Source organism: Narcine bancroftii, chromosome 7 (assembly GCF_036971445.1).
Source record: "Narcine bancroftii isolate sNarBan1 chromosome 7, sNarBan1.hap1, whole genome shotgun sequence".
Classification (NCBI taxonomy): Eukaryota; Metazoa; Chordata; class Chondrichthyes; order Torpediniformes; family Narcinidae; genus Narcine; species Narcine bancroftii.
This window is the reverse complement of record NC_091475.1, coordinates 34295001-34317496: the sequence shown is the minus strand read 5'-3', so window position 1 is coordinate 34317496 and position 22496 is coordinate 34295001. Positions and strand designations below refer to the sequence as shown.

General features: G+C 44.5%; 2 protein-coding genes across 10 annotated transcripts in view; one reads left to right on the top strand and one right to left on the bottom strand.

Annotated features, from left to right (window-relative positions):
* The window catches only part of LOC138738723 (coagulation factor VII-like), a 28531-nt gene extending 10864 nt beyond the window's left edge, over window positions 1-17667 (top strand). For 2 of the 3 annotated variants that reach the window (XM_069889500.1, XM_069889497.1), the window contains 5 exons: window positions 1902-2015; window positions 4225-4365; window positions 5925-6040; window positions 7815-7935; window positions 16985-17667. In XM_069889500.1, coding sequence (XP_069745601.1) covers window positions 1902-2015; window positions 4225-4365; window positions 5925-6040; window positions 7815-7935; window positions 16985-17604 — 1112 coding nt within the window. In that variant the 3' untranslated portion in view covers window positions 17605-17667. The remainder of the gene's footprint in view (window positions 1-1901; window positions 2016-4224; window positions 4366-5924; window positions 6041-7814; window positions 7936-16984) is intronic. The other variant, XM_069889499.1, reaches the window with a different exon arrangement.
* Window positions 1-22496, bottom strand: part of grtp1a (growth hormone regulated TBC protein 1a) — a 393930-nt gene that overhangs the window by 251907 nt on the left and 119527 nt on the right. The window lies entirely within an intron of this gene.

The window sequence follows — 22496 nt, the reverse complement described above, 5'->3', positions numbered from 1 at the left end:
TTGGAGGTAGTCAGCAGGTCAAGCAGTATCTGTGGGGTGAGGGGGGAGGAGTTGTGATGTTTTAGGTCACCTTTCTCCCCAAAAACCTACACCCTTCTGTGCACTGCACTCTTCTCCCCCACACCCTGAATCTTTCTCCCCGATACACACACTGTACCCTTCTCCCTCATGTCCTTCACCCTTCTCACCCACACACACTGAACCCTTCTCCCTCATGTCCTTCACCCTTCTCACCTACACACACTGAACCCTTCTCCCTCATGTCCTTCACCCTTCTCTCCCACACACACTGAACCCTGCTCCCCTACATCTTGAACCTTCCCCCATACCCTGCACCTTCCCCGCCATACCCTGCACCCTTCACCACCACACTCTGCACACTTCCTCGCTTCCTTCAAAATTCTCCCCCATACCCTGCACCCATCCCCCTGCATCCTTCTCTACACCCTGCAATCTTCTCCCTACACCATTCATCCTTCTCCCTCACAACTTAAATCCAAAAATGTGTGATGGCAGAGTACATGGTTAACAGCAAGATTCTTCACAGTCTGGAGAAACACAAGGATCAGGGTCTCTAGATCCCAGAAGATTGCTGAACTAGTTTTATAGGGTGGTTAAGAAGGCATATATTGTGTTGACCTTTATTCATTGTTCAAAAACCATAGGGTAATTTTTCAACTCTATAAAACACTCGTTGGACTATACTTAAGAGTTTTGCATTCATTTCTGGTCACCCCATTATCGGAAGAATGTAGAAGCTTTGGAGAGGTTGCAGAGGAGATTTACCAGGGTGCTGCCTGGGTTGGAGAACATCTCTTATATAGGTGGAGTGAACTAGGACTTTTCTCTTCAGAGTGGCAGGTGATGAATGGTGACTTAATAGAGGTATACAAGATTATGAGGCATAGATAATATAGACTGCCAGCACATTTTCTCAGGGTGGCAATGGCCAATTACCACAGGATATCAGTTTAATCTGAGTGGAGGAATGTTTAAGGGAGACATCAGAAGTAGTTTTTTTTTTAAAGCATAGAATGGTGGATGCCTGGAAGGCAATGCATGATGTGGTGGTAGAGGCTGATACAATAAGGTCATTTAAAAGACCCTTAGGTCAGCACATGAATATTAGAAAAGTGGAGGGGTATGGATGGTAAGGGTTGGAAGGGTTAGATTGATGTGGAGTTGGTTTATATTCTTCTTTTAAATTTAGAGATGTAATATGGTAATGCGTCCTCCGGTTCACACCACCAAATTACATCCGTGTGTCCAAATAACTTACTAACCTTGTACATCTTTGGAACATGGGAGGAAAACAGAGAACCTGGGGGAAACCCAAGTGGACATGGGGAGATTGCACAAACCCCATACAGACAGTAGCAGTCTCAAACATGAACATTCAGTGACTGCTAAAGGTCGGCATAACACCTTGGATAGAAGAGGCCACAATGAGTTCTAATTAGTAGCCAATTAACCTACCTACCCTTAGGATGAGTGAGGAAACCAGACCACCAGGTGGAAACACAACCGTTCATAGGGAGATGGTGCAAACTCTGTACAGACAGCACCCACGACAAAGATCAAAGCTGTTTCATGGAGACATCACTATCAGCTGCTCCACTATGTCAAAGTTCAGCAGAGGAATAAATAAAATAAGACTGACAATGCAAATGAGGAACCTGTTAGCAGCATCAGGGGAACTACTGAGGCATTTTATGTATTCTAGATTCAATGCAATAATAGGACAGAGAAATTATGTGAAAATTATGCCTGCTTTCTTAGTCTTATTCAACATAAAACTTTAAAGGCCTATTTCCAATATCAGTTCTTTAAATATTTTTATAAAGCATTAATTTGTTATTCCATTGGAACTAAGGAATTGTTGTACTAACTGTAACCTGCAGATGGTGATGAATGTGCATCGAACCCATGTCAAAATGGAGGGACATGCCAGGATCATTTGAACAGTTACCAATGCTGGTGTGCAGAGAACTTTGAAGGCTTGAATTGTGAAATGGGTAAGAGTCATATTTTAGATGAAGCAGCCAAAAAAAAGACAAAAAATTTGTCTAATTATAGAATTACCTAGCATTACAGAGTGACTACTCACTATGCTTTGTTGATCTCAACCCAATCATTTCCTACCATTTCCTCATAGCCCTACAAGTTCTCCTTTCCAGCTATGAATCAAGTTCTCTTTTGAAAGTTACTGCAGGTGGTAGAACAAGGAGTGCTGTTGTCTCACACGTACAGAGACCCAGATATGATGATGGCCTTGTGTACTGTATGGAGTTTCTACATTTTCCCTGTGACCAGGTCTTTAGGATCCCCCCCCCCCCCCCCACCCACATTCGTAAAGACATGAGTATGAGTTATTTTGCCAAATGCGGGTTGGAGAATTAATGGGCATGTGAGAGAATATGTTACAGCAGAATTTAGTGGAGCAATGGGATTGCATTGTGAACTGGTGTAAACTGGATAGACTGGCTTTCTTCAATGAGGCAAGAAAATATAACATGGAATCTCCTTTCTTTGCCCTTTTGGGCAAACCTCCCATTTAAAAAAAATTACTCATCCACTAAGTGCAGTGTTTTTGTCAATATTTGACAGGTGCTCACTAACACTTACAAATAGAAAAAGTTCCTCCCTTGTTTACTCTGTCAGACATTTCACAATATTGCCTCTCAAATTCCACTCCAAGATGAGCAAACCAGCTTCCCTACACTTTCGCCATTGCTGACATCTCTCATTCTTAGGACAGCTTGGTAAATCTACCTCAGATCATCCTTAGATCCTCAACTAACTTCCCAAAATCAACTCAAGATTCAATTTATTGTCATAGTAATAAAACAGTCAAATTACATGAAATTTCTTTTTGCCTGCTGCAAGGCCGACAGATTCACCAACGAAGAAATTGTCTAAAGGAGCAAAAGAGAGTCCCCTCAATGTGGATAGGGTGATCGAGCAGGTCACTCAGCTGCACATGGTTTTAAATGGTTATTCAGGTGCTCATGTCCATGCTGTTGGCTTTTAGTGACAGTCAGCATATCTCGTTCTACAGTAAAACTCTGATAATTTTCTTTCTGATTGGTTGGAAATCTTGTTGGTTTGGCATATTTCCTGCCCTTCCTTTAAATTCATCAGGATCCTGTTCCTACACAACCTTTAAACTTGTATGATTTACTGAAGAATTGATTGTACTGTGGTGGTACACCTCCGGCCTACTGCAGGGGCCAACATCTGTACCTGCAGGAGTGTAAGGGGACAGAACAACACCTGGCCGGCTGTCAATCATTCGGCCTGAATTGATCAAGCCCCACCCAGTCAGGTGTCAATTACCCTTTGGGATATAAGCCTGCGCCGGCCTCCCTAGGCCTCACTCAGAGTTGCTGCAGCCACAGCCAGCCTGGCTTTGTGGATTAAAGCCTGTTGTACAGTCTTTATCTTTGTGCGTGTCTGATTCTGGCTAACAGTGCACCTCATAATACTACCTATTAGATCTAGAAAAATGCAAGTATATTGGGGTATTAACAAGAGTAACATCCAATAGTCCATTAACCTTCAGTGCATATGTACATTATACAACATGTATGACAATAAACTCATCATCATTAAATCTGCCAGTCCAGACAGCCATGTCTCCAGAATTCCAGATTATCAGAGTTTTATTGTACTTTTGTTACAGTCATAGAACATAAACAGGCCCTTTGGCCCAATTTGTCCATGCTGACCAAGTTGGCATTCTGGGATGGTCCAATTTGCCTTCAAAGCTATTCCTTTCCATATATCTATCCAAATGGCTTTTGAAGGTCAGAATTGTGCTTTGTCTCGCAGCTCATTCCACTCTGTGACCAATCTCAATGTAACTGCTGACTCTTGGGTCTTTGAAATAGCCTTAAAATTTCATAGCTACACTCTTAATGAGAACAATTTATGCCTAACAGTGGTCATTTATTGGTGATTTCCAACTATTTTCTATTTACAGTAGGCATGATTTCTTTTTGCCTGCATATCTCCCATCTCTAGTTCTGTCCATTTATAAGTCTTATGAAGTCATGTTCCACTTACTAACATCTCTAACCACATTCATTCATATACTCACACGCATAATTACACACACACACACACACACACACACACACACACACACACACACACACACACACACACACACACACACACACACACATCTATTGCCTTAAACTAATCTACTTTGCTTGCTCATAGAAAAAATCACAAGGATTAAATGCTATTTTGAAAATGGCCATTGTCAGCAGTTCTGCACCGATGTCACTTATTCATCTCGTCAATGCAGCTGTACAGAGGATTACAGCCTTGCAGAAGATGGAGTCTCATGTATTAGCAAAGGTCAAGTATATTATATTTGTTTGACAAGTAATATATAATGGAAGCACAAAGAGCAGAGCTGAAGAATGAAACACAGAGCCTGCTGTTAGCAGGATTCTGAGATATCTGCAGTCAGAAGATGGAGCAGGGCTGATGGCAGCTAGAAAGGCAGATAGGGAGACTAAATGATGAACTGAAAAAACTTTTAACAATTAATGCAAAAATTGCAAGAGCAAAGTGGCTGAGTGCTGTTTATACGAGAGGTGCATGGGTCAGGAGGATGTTGTTAGGGCTGGAGGACTTCAATGAAGAGAAAAGGGTTGACATTTGTTAGGTCTGCTTTGTTCATGAATGAGTGAGACAAACACCAGGCTGAGTCGAAATCAGGGTTCTTTGTTCTTTATTACCGGATTGTAACACTTGCGACTAACAAAGTTAGTCGGAGAATGCATTCTGCCGTTATCAGCAAAATGGTGATTTTTTATACCCTTGGATACATGCTTAGAACATCATCATATCATTACTTGTCCAATGACTAAAACTGTTGCTATCCTTTCCCTGCTAGCTTCCTGCCTCTCAATCCATCAATGTCTCTCTTATCTTGTAAGTACAAGGATGCATTTACATCTTGTTACATCCCTGTACATTCCCATCTCATGATGTTTTACCTAACAGGAGTACAAGGACACCTCCCCTTCTTGTTACTGCCCTGTACAGGGTAACTCCCTACACATTCCCATCTCATGATGTTTTACCTTACACATTGCACAGGTTATTCACCCAGACAATGTGGAATATATGTAAGTTCTGAGAGACTAAGATATGAGGAAGGGTAAGAACCTTTCCCATGTCAAAGAGATAGCAAAGCAAGAACTGCAGGGACCTTGTAATGAACTGTTAACATTCATCATAATGACAGCTGTGAATCTTTAATCTGCCAATACTGGGGACACTATGACTGACATTAACTGACAAACATTGTCTCTATAACTGTCTCTATAACATACAGGTAACAGGGTATCTATAGCCATCTAAGAACAGTGTCTCCACAAATTACCAATACCAATAACATTATACCTATCTGCAGGAAACACATAACCAATTTATAACAGTGTCTCTGTAGCTTACCAATATCAGCAATGCTAAAAACAAATTGTCGGGAAGGAAAATATAACTGACTGGTGGCAGTGTCTCTACAACTTATGAGTACAGTGGGCATGATGATTACCTGATAGTAGTATTTCTATAACTTACCCATGCCAGGGACCCTACAACTAGCTGTCAGCAGCATCCCCAATCAATATCAGGGTCCCATATTAACTGATAGCTGAGATAGCTGTATACCATTTCTATCCCACCTCATTAGCATACAGGTGAACTGTTTCTTTCCTGCATTAGACCTCCCATGACAATTGCAGGGCAGTAGTTGATGTGGGGCATTTCATTTCCACTGAGAGTTTCCCAGGAGACTTGAATTGAGGGCTGTACTAGGCCTTTATTAAATAAAACTGAATAAAAACATTTCTGTTGGATCAACATTTGATTCGTGGAAAACAAAATGATTTATGTTTCCTCAACAGTACAATATCCATGTGGAAAAGTGCCCCTTGCGAAGTTGGGCATATCTGAAAGATCGAACCACAGGAGTAGAATTGTGGGTGGGAAAGATGCTCTCAAAGGAGAAATCCCATGGCAGGTAAGCACCATCAAGTAGATTATGAGCATAGCTGTGGTGTCCCTGACAATTCACTACCAGTAAGCTGAGTGAATGTCTAATAATCAAGAAATTTCAGCTCCTCTGCTCCTTTGCGCAGTTGACATGTCTTATGGTCCTATGGATTCAGGCACTTGATTTGCCTCAGTAGCTTATTCCACCTGCTCCAAGCACTCACTTCCTCCTTATTGTGATTAGCCACTGACTTTTGCTCGAACCAATGGAAAAGGATACTCCTGTTTTTCCTGTTCTTAGTCATGTCCCGAGACTTTAGATTCTATCTGTTGAAATAGGTGTGCATCACTACCTTTCAGAATCTAGAATTCTATCAGAGTGACATGGAAGTTTTAATTTTGAGGTCTTTGGATTTGTACCCTTGATGCAAATTCTCCTCAATATATGTACCTGCATCTCTTCATTGTGGTGTAAGAAATCCACCACTTTTGTATTTCCAGCCCGCAATTAATTTGGGTGTGACCTCTTGCCTGTGAGACTCCCTCTACCACCACCACCACCCCCATTTTGTTGGGTGCCTGCCTACATTTTGCTTATACCTTGATGAAACCAAGCCCAAAACATTGGTTATGCATCTTTATCTTTGCTTTATAAAATACACTGTTTGACCTACTGAGTTTCTCCAGCAGTGTGTTTTACTTCAATCATGATGTCTGCAGACTTTCGTGTTTTACTCCACAATCAATTTATGTGTATGTACACCTATGTATTCCATAAGCTTTAGTATTGTTGTAATTACCACAATATTTTTATATCCTTATTATGGGAAAAAAATAATGACATATATATGTATATCCTTGTGTCTGTGCCCCTTGATATGGCTGCAGAGAGCATTAGATATTTGTAGCTATATTTTAGATCCAGATATGTCCATACTCTGAGCTCTTGTTTGTTCCCTTTCATATGGTTACATACAGGTATCATTTTATTTATTATGTTGATTTGTATATACAAGAAGGCCCCAGATCTATTTATCTGTACCCTTGGAAATGTGTACAGATATTTGTATTTTCTTCCTTAGAACATTGGATATGTATAATATCTAAAGTGAATATGTACAGGATTAATCAGGAGGGGATATTAAAAATTATGACAGCAAGAAAGTAAAATTAGTCCATGAAATATTAAAGGGTGTTGGGAGTGAAACAGCATTTAATAGGGTCAGATACGAAAGCATATGGGGAGAGATCAGGAATAGACTGGGTGGCATATCAATGATTGAATCACAGAAGTATCGAACATTACAGCAAAGAAATAGGCCCCTTTAGCCTTTCTAGTCTGTGCCAAACTATTTTTTTTTGCCTAGTCTCACTGACCTGCACCAGACCATAGTTTTCCATACCTCTCCCATCCACGTACATGTCCAAATTCTCCTTAAATGTTAAAATTGAGCCCGCATTCCCCACTTCATCTGACAGCTCATTTCCCACTCCCACCACTCTCTGTATGAAGAAGTTCCCCCTAATCATTTCCACTTTCACTCTTAACCCATGTCTGGTTTGTATCTCACCTACCCCCTCAATGGAAAAGACCACCTCCATTTACTATGTATATCCTGCTCATAATTTTAAATACCTCTATCAAATCTCAAATATGTGGAGAGGATAGGAAAGTGGGATTAGGTGATGGGATTTGACCTTGGAATATGAAGGGAAGAGAGACAGAGTAATAGAGTGGAAATACATTAGTTTTTAAAAGATATGGAAGTATCTGTCTGATTCTGGTCTGTACTTTTGAACAGATTTTAATGATAAACAAAGGAGCGTTTTTATGTGGTGCTGCATTAGTCAGCCCTCAGTGGGTTATTACCGCTGCTCATTGCATCTATGACAAGAAGATGGAGGATTTACAAATTATAGCAGGTATGTTCTTAGGTAATTCCCTTGGATACAAGATGACTTGCCTCCACTCTACATCTGAGTTCAAGTGACAAATGTGGGACAGATTCTTCCACAGGTGGGTGGGAAGTGCTTACAGTACAGGTGTGCGGGTCGATTGTGAGGTGGTGTGCCTTTCCTTCCTCACTCTCTCTCCACAACTGCTCATCTGTCCCAAACCACAGTCTGCTTCCTCACCTCCTCCCCCACTCCCCCCTCCACCCCATCCCCCAACCAGCTATAGATCTGGATTGTCTTTGCACAGAAATGAAGCAATGGCCTTTCAGAGTGGAATGTCTTATGCAGTAGCAGGAAGACTATGGCAATGGGTCCTTAAAACATTCATTGACCCACTACACAATAACATTCCTTCACCAGCACTGTTCAATATTTCAGATATTAATGATGTTTGAGAGATACCTTCCTCTCCCAGAAGGTTTTCCACCAGGAGAAATGCTTTTGGAGTTAAGGCAATGGCCATTTAACATATAACATAACAATTACAGCACGGAAACAGGCCATTAGGCCCTTTTAGTCCGCACTGAACCAAACACTCCTCTCTAGTCCCATCTACCTGCACAATGACCATAACCCTCCACCTTCTTCTCATCCATAAACCTGTCCAGCTTTTTCTTAAATAATAAAATTGACTCTGCCGCCACTATTTCTCCCGGAAGCTCATTCCACACCGCTACCACTCTCTGAGTAAAGAAGTTCCCCCTCATGTTACCTCTAAACCTCTGCCCCTTAACTCTTAACTTATGTCCTCTTGTTTCAATCTCTCCTACTCTTAACGGAAATAGTCTATCCACATCCACTCTGTCTATCGCTTTCATAATCTTAAATACCTCTATCAAATCCCCTCTCAACCTTCTACGCTCCAAAGAATAAAGACCTAATCTGCCCAATCTCTCCCTGTACTCTAGATGCTTCAACCCAGGTAACATTCTGGTAAATCTTCTCTGCACTCTCTCCACTCTTTTTATATCCTTCCTATAATTAGGCGACCAGAACTGCACACAGAACTCTAAATTAGGCCGCACCAACGCCTTATACAATCTCAACATCACTTCCCAACTCCTATATTCCATGCAATGATTGATAAAGGTCAGCATACTAAAAGCCTTCTTCACCACCCTATTCACATGAGTTTCTACCTTCAGGGAACGATGTACCGTTACTCCTAAATCCTTCTGCTCTTCTGTATTCATCAATGCTCTCCCATTTACTACGTATGTCCTGTTCTGATTATTCTTACCAAAATGAAGCACCTCACTCTTATCAGCATTAAATTCCATCTGCCATTTTTCAGCCCACTTTTCTAAGCAGCCCAAATCCCTCTGCAATCCTTGAAAACCTTCTTCATTATCCACTATTCCGCCTATCTTAGTATCGTCTGCATATTTACTAATCTAATTCACCACCCCATCATTTAGATCAGGGGTGTCAAACTCAAATTTACGGAGGGCCAAAATTAAAAACTTGGACTAAGTCGAGGGCTGAACTAAATATTTATTGAAAATTTTCAACAACATCTGCATGTTTTCTCTTCTTTCAACATATGTAATGTTAAACTTTTTCTTATTAAAATAAATGTTTAATAATAGTTTTGGATAAACTCTTTCCAGAAGCATTAACAAATGAGAAATAAAATATTCAATAAATAATATTTCTCTATAGAGGATTTGTCAAATGTTGCTAGTGTGCTGTCGAATAGTAAAATCTGAGGGCTATTGAGAATGTGGGAGAATAACATGATTCCTGAAACAATCAAATGGGTGACTGATTGTGGGCATGAACTCTAGCAGGGTTATTTGCCATACCCTTTTTCCATTGGTACAGATATCCTTTGATTTACACACTTTTCAAGTTTTTTGCCTAATAAGCTTGTATCCAGGTGCAGGACCATTTTTAACCAGGAATATATTTATCACTGTGACATGAAACTATTGGAAGATCGTTTTATCCTGAGATTAAAGTTCATAATCCTTACTCAGGCCTGTGTGCGGGAGGGCGGGGTTTGCGGGCGATCGGGTTGGACAACAACAGTGCGGGGGCATCGGCTCTCGCTGCAGGGAGGCATCTCGGCGGATCAGCGGCCCCATCACCGTGAGTCGCGGGTCGGCCTGCGGCAGGGAGGGGGGGTGGGCAACGGTCCTGGCGAGGTCAGGCCCGAGGCCTCCAGTTCCGGACGCTGGGAAGCGGCCTTGGCTTCCCCTGACACCGGCCAGGCCCCAAAACCAGAGTCCACGTTGAGACCCTACAATGTAAACAGAGGAGGTGGGGGCGATTAGCAGGCTGACGCCAATGCATTCTGGGATTTGTAGTATTAGCTGTGCATGCGCTATACTGGCGCAGCGGCCAGCGGGCCACCTCTAATACATTTTTGAAATGATCTTGAGGGCCAAATATAATTATAACTTTTAGAGTTTGACATGTGTGATCTAGATCATTAAGGTATATAACGAACAACAATGGGCCCAATACAGATCCCTGAGGCACACCACTGGTCACCGGCCTCCAACCTGACAGACAATTTTCCACTACCACTCTCTGGCCTCTCCCTTTCAGCCAATGTTCAATCCATTTGACTATCTCAAAATTTATACCTAAAGACTGCACCTTCCTAACTAACCTTCCATGTGGTACCTTATCGAAGGCCTTACTGAAGTCCATATAGACAACATCCACCGCGCTACCCTCATCCACATTCCTAGTCACCTCTTCAAAAAATTCAATCAGATTGGTCAAAAAGGACCTTCCGCCCACAAATCCACATTCCTAGTCACCTCTTCAAAAAATTCAATCAGATTGGTCAAACAGGACCTTCCGCCCACAAATCCGTGTTGAGTGCTCCTGATCAGACCCTGTCTATCCAGATATTTATAAGTACTATCTCTAAGAACTTTCTCCATTAATTTACCTACCACAGACGTCAAACTTACAGACCGATAATTGCCAGGCTTCCTCCTTGAACCCTTTTTAAATAACGGAACCACATGCGCAATACGCCAATCCTCCGGCACTATCCCCATCTCTAATGACATTTGGAAAATTACCGTCAGAGCCTCTGCTATTTCCTCCTTTACTTCTCTCAATGTCCTGGGGAAGATCCCGTCTGGTCCCGGAGACTTATCCACCTTTATATTCCTCAAAAGCCCTAACACTACATCTTTCGTAATCACTATATTCTCCATATTTACCCAATTTGCTTTTTTTATCTCACATATCCCAATATCCTTCTCCTTGGTGAATACCGAAGAAAAGAAACTGTTCAATATCTCCCCCATTTCTCTAGGCTCCACACACAGTTTTCCGCTCTGATTCTCTAAGGGACCAATTGTCTCTCGCTTTCCTTTTACCATTAACATATTTGTAAACCCTTTTGGATTAATTTTCACCCTGCTTGCTATAGTCTCCTCGTACCTTCTTTTAGCTTTCCTAATTCCTCTCTTATGATTCCTCTTACATTCAATGTATTCTTCAAACATCTCCTTAATTCCATGCTTCTTATACCTAATGTACGCCTCCCTTTTTCTTCGAACCAAGTTTCCAATATTCCTTGAAAACCACGGCTCTCTCAAACCTTTTGCCCCTCCTTTTAACCTAACAGGAACATAAAGCTTTTGCACTCTCAAAATCTGATCTTTAAAAGACTTCCATCTCTCTACTACATCCTGCCTATAAAACAAATTGTCCCAATGCACACCCTGTAAATCCTTTCGCATCTCCTCAAATCTAGCTTTTCCCCAATCAAAAACCTCAACCCTTGGCCCTGACTTATCTCTTTCCATAATGACATTGAAGCTGATGACATTATGATCACTGGACCCAAAGTGCTCGCCAACACTAACCTCCGTCACTTGACCCATCCCATTTGCCAACAGTAGATCTAACACTGCTCCTTGTCTGGTCGGCACCTCTACATATTGTTGTAAAAAACTATCTTGCACACATTTCACAAACTCTAACCCATCCAGCCCTTTCACAGAATGTGTTTCCCAATCTATATGTGGAAAATTAAAATCTCCCATAATTAAAACCCTGTGCTTATTACAAATATCCACTATCTCCCTACAGATTTGCTCCTCTAGGTCTCGGTCCCCTCCGGGTGGTCTATAATACACCCCTACAAGTGTAACCTCTCCTTTCCCACTCCTCAGTTCCACCCAAATAGCCTCCGTGGACGAGCCCTCTAATCTATCATGCCTAAGCACCGCTGTAATATTCTCCCTGACAAGCAATGCAACACCACCTCCTCTTGCCCCTCCGACTCTATCACACCTAAAGCAACGAAACCCAGGGATATTCAGCTGCCAATCACATCCCTCCTGCAACCATGTCTCACTAATCGCTACCACATCATACTTCTAAGTTTCAATCCACACCTTCAGCTCATCCACCTTTTTTACAATACTCCTGGCATTAAAATATATGAATTTCAGAGATTTCCCAATTCTTAATCCCTGTTTTCCCTCATCTTTAACAACAACATTATTTCCTTTTCCTGCCAATTGCCCTTCATCTTCTTCCAGAGCATTTCCTTTCTCTATCACCTTCCCATCCATATTCAAATACTTACTACAAACTTTCTTAGTTTGCATTCTAACCTTCTCCTTACTGCTCTGTACTATTTTGCTCCCTCCCCCCAACCATTCTAGTTTAAAGGATCCTGAGTAGCCCTAGCAAATACCCCTGCCAGGATTCTGGTCCCCCTGGGATTTAAGTGTAACCCGTCCTTACTGTACAGGTCACATCTTCCCCAAAAAAGGTCACAGTGATCCAGAAACTTGAAACCCTGCCCCTTACTCCACCCCTTCAGTCACGTGTTAATCCTCCACCTCATTCTATTTCTATTCTCACTGTCACGTGGCACAGGGAGTAATCCAGAGATTACCCCCTTTGCGGTCCTTTTTAACTCCCTACCTAACTGCCTGTACTCACTTTTTAGGACCTCTTCTCTATTCCTCCCTATGTCATTGGTACCTACATGTACCACGACCTCTGGCTCCTGTCCCTCCCACTTTAGGATATCCGGGACATGAGCAGCAACATTCCAGACCCTGGCACCAGGGAGGCAAACCACCATCCGGTTCTCCTTGCTGCATCCACAGAATCCCCTATCTGTCCTCTTAACTATGGAGTCCCCTACCACTATTGCCCTCCTCTTCCTTTCCCTACCTTTCTGAGCTACAGGGGCTGTCCCCATGCCAGAGGCACAGCCACTGCTGCTCCCCCCAACTTTGATGTTCTCCTCAACAGTACTCAAAGAGGCATACTTATTGCTGAGGGTTACAGTCATAGGGCTCCTCTCTGGCACCTTACATTTTTCTGTCCCTCTCCTAACTGTTACCCACCTTTCCTCCTCCCATGGCCCTGGCGTGACCACCTGGCTGTAACTCCTGTCTATGACTTCCTGTTTCCCTAACCAGCCTGAGGTCATCGAGCTGCAGCTCTAGTTCCCTAACACGGTCCCTAAGAATCTGCAGCTCGACACACCTAGTGCAGATATGGACATTCAGGAGTCTGGAAGACTCCCGGACCTCCCACATCTGGCACTCCCAACAATACACAGCCCTAACACTCATCCTTTACCCCAATGAAGTAGTAATAAAGACTATCTTACCTTAATGTGCAATGACTCATCCTCAACCTGTGCTCTCACTCACTCGCTTGGGCCACTCACTCGCTTGGGCCACTCACTCGCTTGGGCCACTCACTCGCTTGGGCCACTCACTCGCTTGGGCCACTCACTCGCTTGGGCCACTCACTCGCTTGGGCCACTCACTCGCTTGGGCCACTCACTCGCTTGGGCCACTCACTCGCTTGGGCCACTCACTCGCTTGGGCCACTCACTCGCTTGGGCCACTCACTCGCTTGGGCCACTCACTCGCTTGGGCCACTCACTCGCTTGGGCCACTCACTCGCTTGGGCCACTCACTCGCTTGGGCCACTCACTCGCTTGGGCCACTCACTCGCTTGGGCCACTCACTCGCTTGGGCCACTCACTCGCTTGGGCCACTCACTCGCTTGGGCCACTCACTCGCTTGGGCCACTCACTCGCTTGGGCCACTCACTCGCTTGGGCCACTCACTCGCTTGGGCCACTCACTCGCTTGGGCCACTCACTCGCTTGGGCCACTCACTCGCTTGGGCCACTCACTCGCTTGGGCCACTCACTCGCTTGGGCCACTCACTCGCTTGGGCCACTCACTCGCTTGGGCCACTCACTCGCTTGGGCCACTCACTCGCTTGGGCCACTCACTCGCTTGGGCCACTCACTCGCTTGGGCCACTCACTCGCTTGGGCCACTCACTCGCTTGGGCCACTCACTCGCTTGGGCCACTCACTCGCTTGGGCCACTCACTCGCTTGGGCCACTCACTCGCTTGGGCCACTCACTCGCTTGGGCCACTCACTCGCTTGGGCCACTCACTCGCTTGGGCCACTCACTCGCTTGGGCCACTCACTCGCTTGGGCCACTCACTCGCTTGGGCCACTCACTCGCTTGGGCCACTCACTCGCTTGGGCCACTCACTCGCTTGGGCCACTCACTCGCTTGGGCCACTCACTCGCTTGGGCCACTCACTCGCTTGGGCCACTCACTCGCTTGGGCCACTCACTCGCTTGGGCCACTCACTCGCTTGGGCCACTCACTCGCTTGGGCCACTCACTCGCTTGGGCCACTCACTCGCTTGGGCCACTCACTCGCTTGGGCCACTCACTCGCTTGGGCCACTCACTCGCTTGGGCCACTCACTCGCTTGGGCCACTCACTCGCTTGGGCCACTCACTCGCTTGGGCCACTCACTCGCTTGGGCCACTCACTCGCTTGGGCCACTCACTCGCTTGGGCCACTCACTCGCTTGGGCCACTCACTCGCTTGGGCCACTCACTCGCTTGGGCCACTCACTCGCTTGGGCCACTCACTCGCTTGGGCCACTCACTCGCTTGGGCCACTCACTCGCTTGGGCCACTCACTCGCTTGGGCCACTCACTCGCTTGGGCCACTCACTCGCTTGGGCCACTCACTCGCTTGGGCCACTCACTCGCTTGGGCCACTCACTCGCTTGGGCCACTCACTCGCTTGGGCCACTCACTCGCTTGGGCCACTCACTCGCTTGGGCCACTCACTCGCTTGGGCCACTCACTCGCTTGGGCCACTCACTCGCTTGGGCCACTCACTCGCTTGGGCCACTCACTCGCTTGGGCCACTCACTCGCTTGGGCCACTCACTCGCTTGGGCCACTCACTCGCTTGGGCCACTCACTCGCTTGGGCCACTCACTCGCTTGGGCCACTCACTCGCTTGGGCCACTCACTCGCTTGGGCCACTCACTCGCTTGGGCCACTCACTCGCTTGGGCCACTCACTCGCTTGGGCCACTCACTCGCTTGGGCCACTCACTCGCTTGGGCCACTCACTCGCTTGGGCCACTCACTCGCTTGGGCCACTCACTCGCTTGGGCCACTCACTCGCTTGGGCCACTCACTCGCTTGGGCCACTCACTCGCTTGGGCCACTCACTCGCTTGGGCCACTCACTCGCTTGGGCCACTCACTCGCTTGGGCCACTCCCAAAAACCTTTCCTTTACTTTAATACACTACCCAATGTGACCACTAGCACTGTCCAATCCTAACCAGTTTCCTTTAATTACTCCCACCTGCACTCCTTATTCAATTACTGTCTCTGCACTGAACAGCAATCCCCACCTAAATTATTAACTCTTAATTAAGACTAAATAACCACTCTACTCACGTCCGTTCAGCACAGCACGCTCCCGCCTCTTCGCTCCTTGCCAACTGGACCTCAATTGAGGTAAGGTTTTCTTTGTTTTTAAAACTCCCTCCCTGCTGACGTCACCACACCTCCCCCTTTTAAATTTTAACTTAAAATTAAATTAACTACTTTAACTTTAAATTTACACCAACAAACCCTTCCCCTTACAATTTAAATAAATAAATACACATTTAAGACCAGGATGAAAAATTTTGATATTTCTCAATGCCACAGAGGCAGGAGTAAAATCATAGCTCTCCATCCCCTTCCCTCTCCATTCACAGAGCCATTCCCCCCCTCCCCTTGTTCGCTGGTATGTCCTCCTTCCCTTATTCATCTATTACCTCCTGCCTATTGGACAGTGTTCCTTGCCGTGCCCCTCCTACCAGTTTGTTCGGACGCCTGTCTACATTTTTTTCATTCCTTGATGAATGTTGGTTATGTGTCTTTATTTTTACAATATAATGTATACTGTTTGACCTGCTGAGCTTTTCCAGCAATGTTTATTTACTTTTTATTTTCTGCCATGAAGACTGTAGGCCAGTTGTTGAGGAGATCCTGACTTGGAGTCCTGTCTGAGTAGAGTTTTCTTGACTTCATTGTGACTATGTGGGTTCCCTCTGGAATGCTCCTGACTCTTCCCACATCCCAAAGACATGTGGATTGGTAGGTTAATTGGCTGCTATTAATTTCCCCCAGTAATGTAGGTGGGTGGTAGAAAAAATGGGGAGAAACAAATGGGATCAAAGTTCACCAATTCCAAGCAGCATCTTTATTGAAAATGACAAACTGATGGAGTTGACAGTGAGTTTTAGATATATTTAAACATATATACAGCATAGTAACAGGCCCTTCAAGCATACAAGCCATTGCCGCCCAATTACACCCTCCTGACCTACAACCCACTCCACCACCATACCCCCCCCCCATGTTTTTGAATGGTGGGAGGAAACTGTAGCATCAGGAGGAAACCCATGCAGACACAGGGAGAACCTCCAAACTCCTTACAGACAGTGCCAGATTCAAATCTTGGTTGCTGGCACTGTGACAGCATTGCATTAACCACTACACTAACTACAACTAGTACATACCAGTTTATTAGTCCTGGCTACCTTACTGACCCTTCAGGAACCTGACTAAATGTGTTGGGTTTTGATATTACGACTCAGTTGGACTCAGGAAATGTTTGTTAATTTACTGTTGGCCAGAATATTGCAACAAGAGTGACTCTAAAGGTGATCCTTTGCCCCTCTCTGCAGGTAAACATATGCTGAAAGTAGAAGACAAGAAAGAGCAGAAAAGGAATTTGTCGGAAATGATCCAACATGAGAACTACAATATTAAAACTGTCGACAATGATATTGCAATGCTAAAGCTCGATAAGCCTCTCACTCTGAATGATTATGTGGTTCCTGTCTGTTTACCTGAGCCAAATTTTGCTGTTCGGGAGCTGAGACAAATCCGGTTCTCTACTGTGAGTGGATGGGGAAAGCAATTGGAGGATGGACTGGTTGCCAACACACTGCAAGTCCTGCAGGTGCCAGTTGTCTGGACGTCTGTGTGCAGGGAAACAACCAAGTTTAACATTACTGATAACATGTTCTGTGCTGGCTATGAGAAGGCACAGAAAGACACTTGTAAGGGAGATAGTGGGGGGCCATACGCCACAAAGTTCAAAGACACTTGGTTTTTGACAGGAATAGTTAGTTGGGGAGAAGGATGTGCCCGTGAGGGCAAGTATGGAATCTACACCAAAGTTTACAAATACTTCAATTGGATAAGGCAGTTCCTGAATCCCCAGAGTCCGACAGCCAGTGCAGAAAGTTCCATGAATCTTACAGAGTCAGTGCAACCTATGGCAAACATTTCTCATGTATAAACTAGCTTCATTAACCAGAAGAAATACATGAAGATTGAGAATTAAAGATGATGATATAAATAATCTGTTGTTTTTTTTACATTGCAAGTAAAATCCAAAGTCAGTTAACTGTTATTACAATCTAAACTTCATTCTAACTATTTTCTGAACTACTTTTCACTGATTTTAATTCCAACATGGGTCTAGCATATAAGCCCAGAAATTAATTCCATAGTCCGGTGTTTTCTCAGCAGCATGAAATTAAAAATGAATTTTATTTTCTGGAGGGAAATATGACAACCATGAATGTATTCTACAAGGAAAAGGGGATGAAAGACACCAAGACTCTTTCCTCAGTCTAACTTCAACTATGCCTTAATTCACATAAAAGTTCAAGAGAACACTCGTTAGATTGGATCTTTCTACTGTGATCCTTGGAATTACATCAGAAATAGAGGGGGCTAAAAATCCTTCCAATAAAATTGCTGCTGCGTTTCTGCATGCTCCTGCTCCACCGAGCTGGTATCCATTTACCTCAACTCCATTTTGTCCCCTCAGATCCAGTTCCTCTGCACCTACATCCATGATACTTCACGTGCCCTCCATAACCTAACAACTTCCAGTTCCCTGAACTTGACCAGCTCATCTTCACCATGGACATCCAATCACTATTCACCTCCATCCCCCATACCAAGACCTCAAAGCACTTCATTTCTTCCTCGACAACGGACTCAACCAGTCCCCCTCCACTACCACCTACCTCCAGTTGGAAGAACTTGTCATCACCCTCATTAACCTCATTTCACCCTCAATAACTGACTCATCCCATTTTCTCCAAATCAATGGAGTAGTCATAGATAACTGCATGAGCCCCAACTATGCCTGCCCTTTTGTTGGCTGTGTGGAGTAATCTATACTGTCTAAACTAGCAAGGCTCCTAAAGGTGAGTTCCCCAACCAGAAACCCTGGATGAATCATAGAATCTGTAACCTGCTGATGGAAAGAACAAGGGCATTTAAGGCCAGGGATTGAGATCTTTTCAAAAAGGCCAGGTAAGACCTGTGAAGGCCATCTCCGAAGTAAAGTGACAATTCCAGAGGAAACTAGAGACAGAGGCTGATAACACCAACTATGGCAGGGAGTGCAGTCCATTACAGCCTACAATGTGAAGGTGAACGCTATAGATGGCTGCGATGTTTCACTACTCAATGAACGGAACATCTTACATGCCTGCTTTGAGAAGAAGAACCAAACAATGTCGACTAGAATCCCTGAAAAGACTGAGAACCCTCTGATATCTGTCTCTGAGAGTGACGTCAGAACATCATTCAAGAGGGTGAACCCTCATGAGGTGTCAGGCTCTGATGGCTTACTGACATGGTACTGACAAAGTGTGCCAACCAACTAGCCGGAGTGTTCACAGACATTTTCAACTTCTCATTGTGGTAGTCAGAGGTTCTCTTCAAAAGAATAGTGTGGGCTGCCTCAATGACTACCGCCCAATAGCACTAACTTCTACTGTGATGAAATGCTTTGAAAGGCTGGTCATGGCCAGAATTAATACATACTTAAGTAAAGATCTCAACCCACTGCAATTCGCCTATCATCACTATCGCTCCACAACAGATGCAATATCACTGGCTGGCACTCCACTCAGCTCTGGATCACCTCAGAAAAGCAATTCATACATACATGCTCTTTATAAACTGCAGCTTGGCCTTCAATACCATTATTCCCTCAGTGCTGGTCAAGAAGCTACAAACTCTAGGCCTCTGCAACTGGATTCTTGACTTACTTACTGGAAGACCACAGTACGAATTGGAAACATCGTCTCCTCCTCACTGATTATCAACACAGGTACACCCCAAGGATGATTATCAACACAGGTACACCCCAAGGATGTGTGCTTAACTCACTACTCTACTCATTATACACTCATGAGTGTGTGGCCAGGCACAATTCCAATGCCATCTACAAGTTTGCCGATGACACCACAGTTGTCAGCAGAATCACAAATGGCAACGACGAAGCGTACAGGAGGAAGCGTTGAATGGTGTAACAACAACCACTTTGCACTCAACATCAGCAAAACCAAAGAGATGATTGTGGCCTTTAGGAGGAAGTCAGGGGAACACGACCCAGTCCTCATCATGGGCTCAGAAGTGGAGAGGGTCAAGAACTTCAAATTCCTGGGTGTTAACATCTCCAAGGATCTGTCCTGGAGCCTCCATGTTGATGCAATCACAAAGGCTCGCCAGTGACTATACTTGTGAGGTGCCTGAAGCGGTTCAGTATGTCACCAAAGACTCTCATAAACTTCTACAGGTGTACCGTGGAGAGCATTCTGGCTGATTGCATCACTCCTGGTATGGAGGCACCAACTCTAGAGGGTTGTAAACTCAGCCTGTGACATCACAGGCACCAGACTTCAATCATCGAGGACATCTACACAAGGCAGTGTCCTTAAAAAAAAAGCAGCCTTTATCCTTAAAGACCCCCACCACCCAGATCATGCTCTCTTCACTCTGCTACCATTGGGGAAAAGGTACAGGAGCCGAAAGACAAGGACGGCTTCTTCCCCGCTGCTGTCAGATTCCTGAATAATCAATGAATCAAAGACACGGCCTTACTTTTCATGCCCTATTATTGTTATTATTATTTTAATTTTTTATAATAATGTTGTAAGATGCTTATAATATGTATGTTTGCAGCATGATGCTGCCAGAAAACCCCGAATTTCATGACTTGTTCATGACAATAAATCCTGATTCTGATTCCCTTCACTTTCCAGAGGGAGTTTGCAGACAGAGTATAATTTGATGTGTGGAAGCCTGCACTCCACCGCCTCATGGATTCCCAGCACAGTGGGTGTCGACAGACAACATGTCTGCTTCAATGCTGAGTCATTTGGTGCTGCCTCTTTCATCCATGATGAGCTCGTTGACTTTATCCACTTTGCTGCTAACTTCCATCCTGGCCTCAAATTCATCTGGCCCATCTCTAGCAACACTCTCCCCTTTCTCGTCTCTCTGTCTCGATATCAGGAGAGAAACTCTCAACAGACATATTCTACAAACCCATCAACTCTCACAACTACCTCAACTACACTTCCTTACCCTGTCCCCTATTGCTTTCTCACAATTCCTCCATTTTCATCGTATCTGCTCCGAGTTCATCCAGCATTTCGGTGTTTTTACTACAATCAAAGCATCTGCAGACTTTTGTGTTTCACTTCAATAAAATGTGATTGGGTCCCTTCTGCAAATGTACATTTTTTAGACAATGACAGGGTTCTCCAGCACACAACAGGCAGCCCAGGACAGCATTCCTTTGTACATTTACGGCCAATGTCTGTCATAAAGTGTTGAAACAGGCCCTTCTGCCCAATGTACACATGCTAACCAAAATATCCCACCTACATAATCCACCTGCCTGTATTTGGACCATTTCCATCTAAACCTATCCTGAAGGCTCCTTTGGTGTTAAAGGATACCATTTTGCTTCTCAGGAGTCAGGGTTATTGACCACCTGTATTGTAGCCACTGAAAATGCAGTGGTGACTGATGAATACGAAATAACACAGTCGCAGGTAAATTAGAACTCATTTACTCGAGTCACACATGTATTCTTTTAAAACACTGAACCTTGCACACCACGACATAATGTAATGATGTCCTGTATCAGTTCACTAGACTTCTGGGATTTGTAGTCTATCTATAGCGTCACTACACAGGCCTCCCCCCAGAACTGGCGCTATCACCTGTTAGTACTTTGGGAGGTCAACCCCTGCGTCGGACTGCTGGCTGTTGAATAGGGGCAGTTTTGTCAACATGGGCAGGTTTGAGCCTGTCAATTGTGAATGACAGAGGCTGCCCAGCAATGTACAAGATGCAGGTTTACCTTGTTCATAATATCACCCTATTTGGTCCCTTGTATGGCATCTGCAAAGGCTGTCCATGTGTTCCTCTACATACGAACATGTTTGCACAAAAGAAGCATGTTTGCTATGTGATAATGGTGATACAGGTGATAATTTGCCTATGGAATCCCTTAGTCTACTAAGCTGCTCTTTGGGATCTTCATCTTTACTGGATCCATGTGGAACGGATTCCCCTGGGACCACCAAAGATGCACCATATACAAGCTCCACAGACCAAGTGTGAAGATCCTCTTTTGGAGTTGTCCCAATGCCGAGCAACATGCATGGTGATTTGTCTGCTCAGTTGGGACCATCCAAATGGGCCATTAAGGCTGATTTAAAATGATGATGGAATCGTTCAACCATCCTGTTGGACTGCAGGTGATATATGCTTGAATTATGAAGCCTAGAATCGAGCAGCCAAGATAAGGCTGAAGAACGAAGATGTAAATTAAGGTGCTCTGTCAGAAGTGATGTGCGCCGTTAGGCTGAAGGGAGACACCCAGGAATTAAAGAAAACTTGTGCACAAGAGTCCGTAGAGGCATCCACCATGGGGACTGCCTCAGGCTATCTCATAAACCTATCAAACACCGTGAAGAGATAGCAGCAGCCTTATGAAACAAGAATTAGTCCAACAATGTTCACGTGGACATGGTCGAAGTGGTGAGTTTCCGGTGGGAACGGTTGTAGTGGTGCTTTTGTAATGGCAATGGATTTTGATTTTTTTGACAAGCTATACAAAATCTGGCCATTTGTGTGATGTCTTTCCTCAGACAGTGCTAAACAAATCTTTCGAAATCAGACGAATGGTCGATCTGATGGATGGATGGATGAGAAAGGCCATGGACAGAATAAAAATGCGACATCTCCATGAAGCTGGAATCACTGGCTGTTGATATGTTTCAAAAAAGCAGCTTACTGTCAGCATCGATTTGCACATCCTTTGAGGTACAATACGACTCCATCTCACCATCTTGTGCTTGGGCAGCAGCA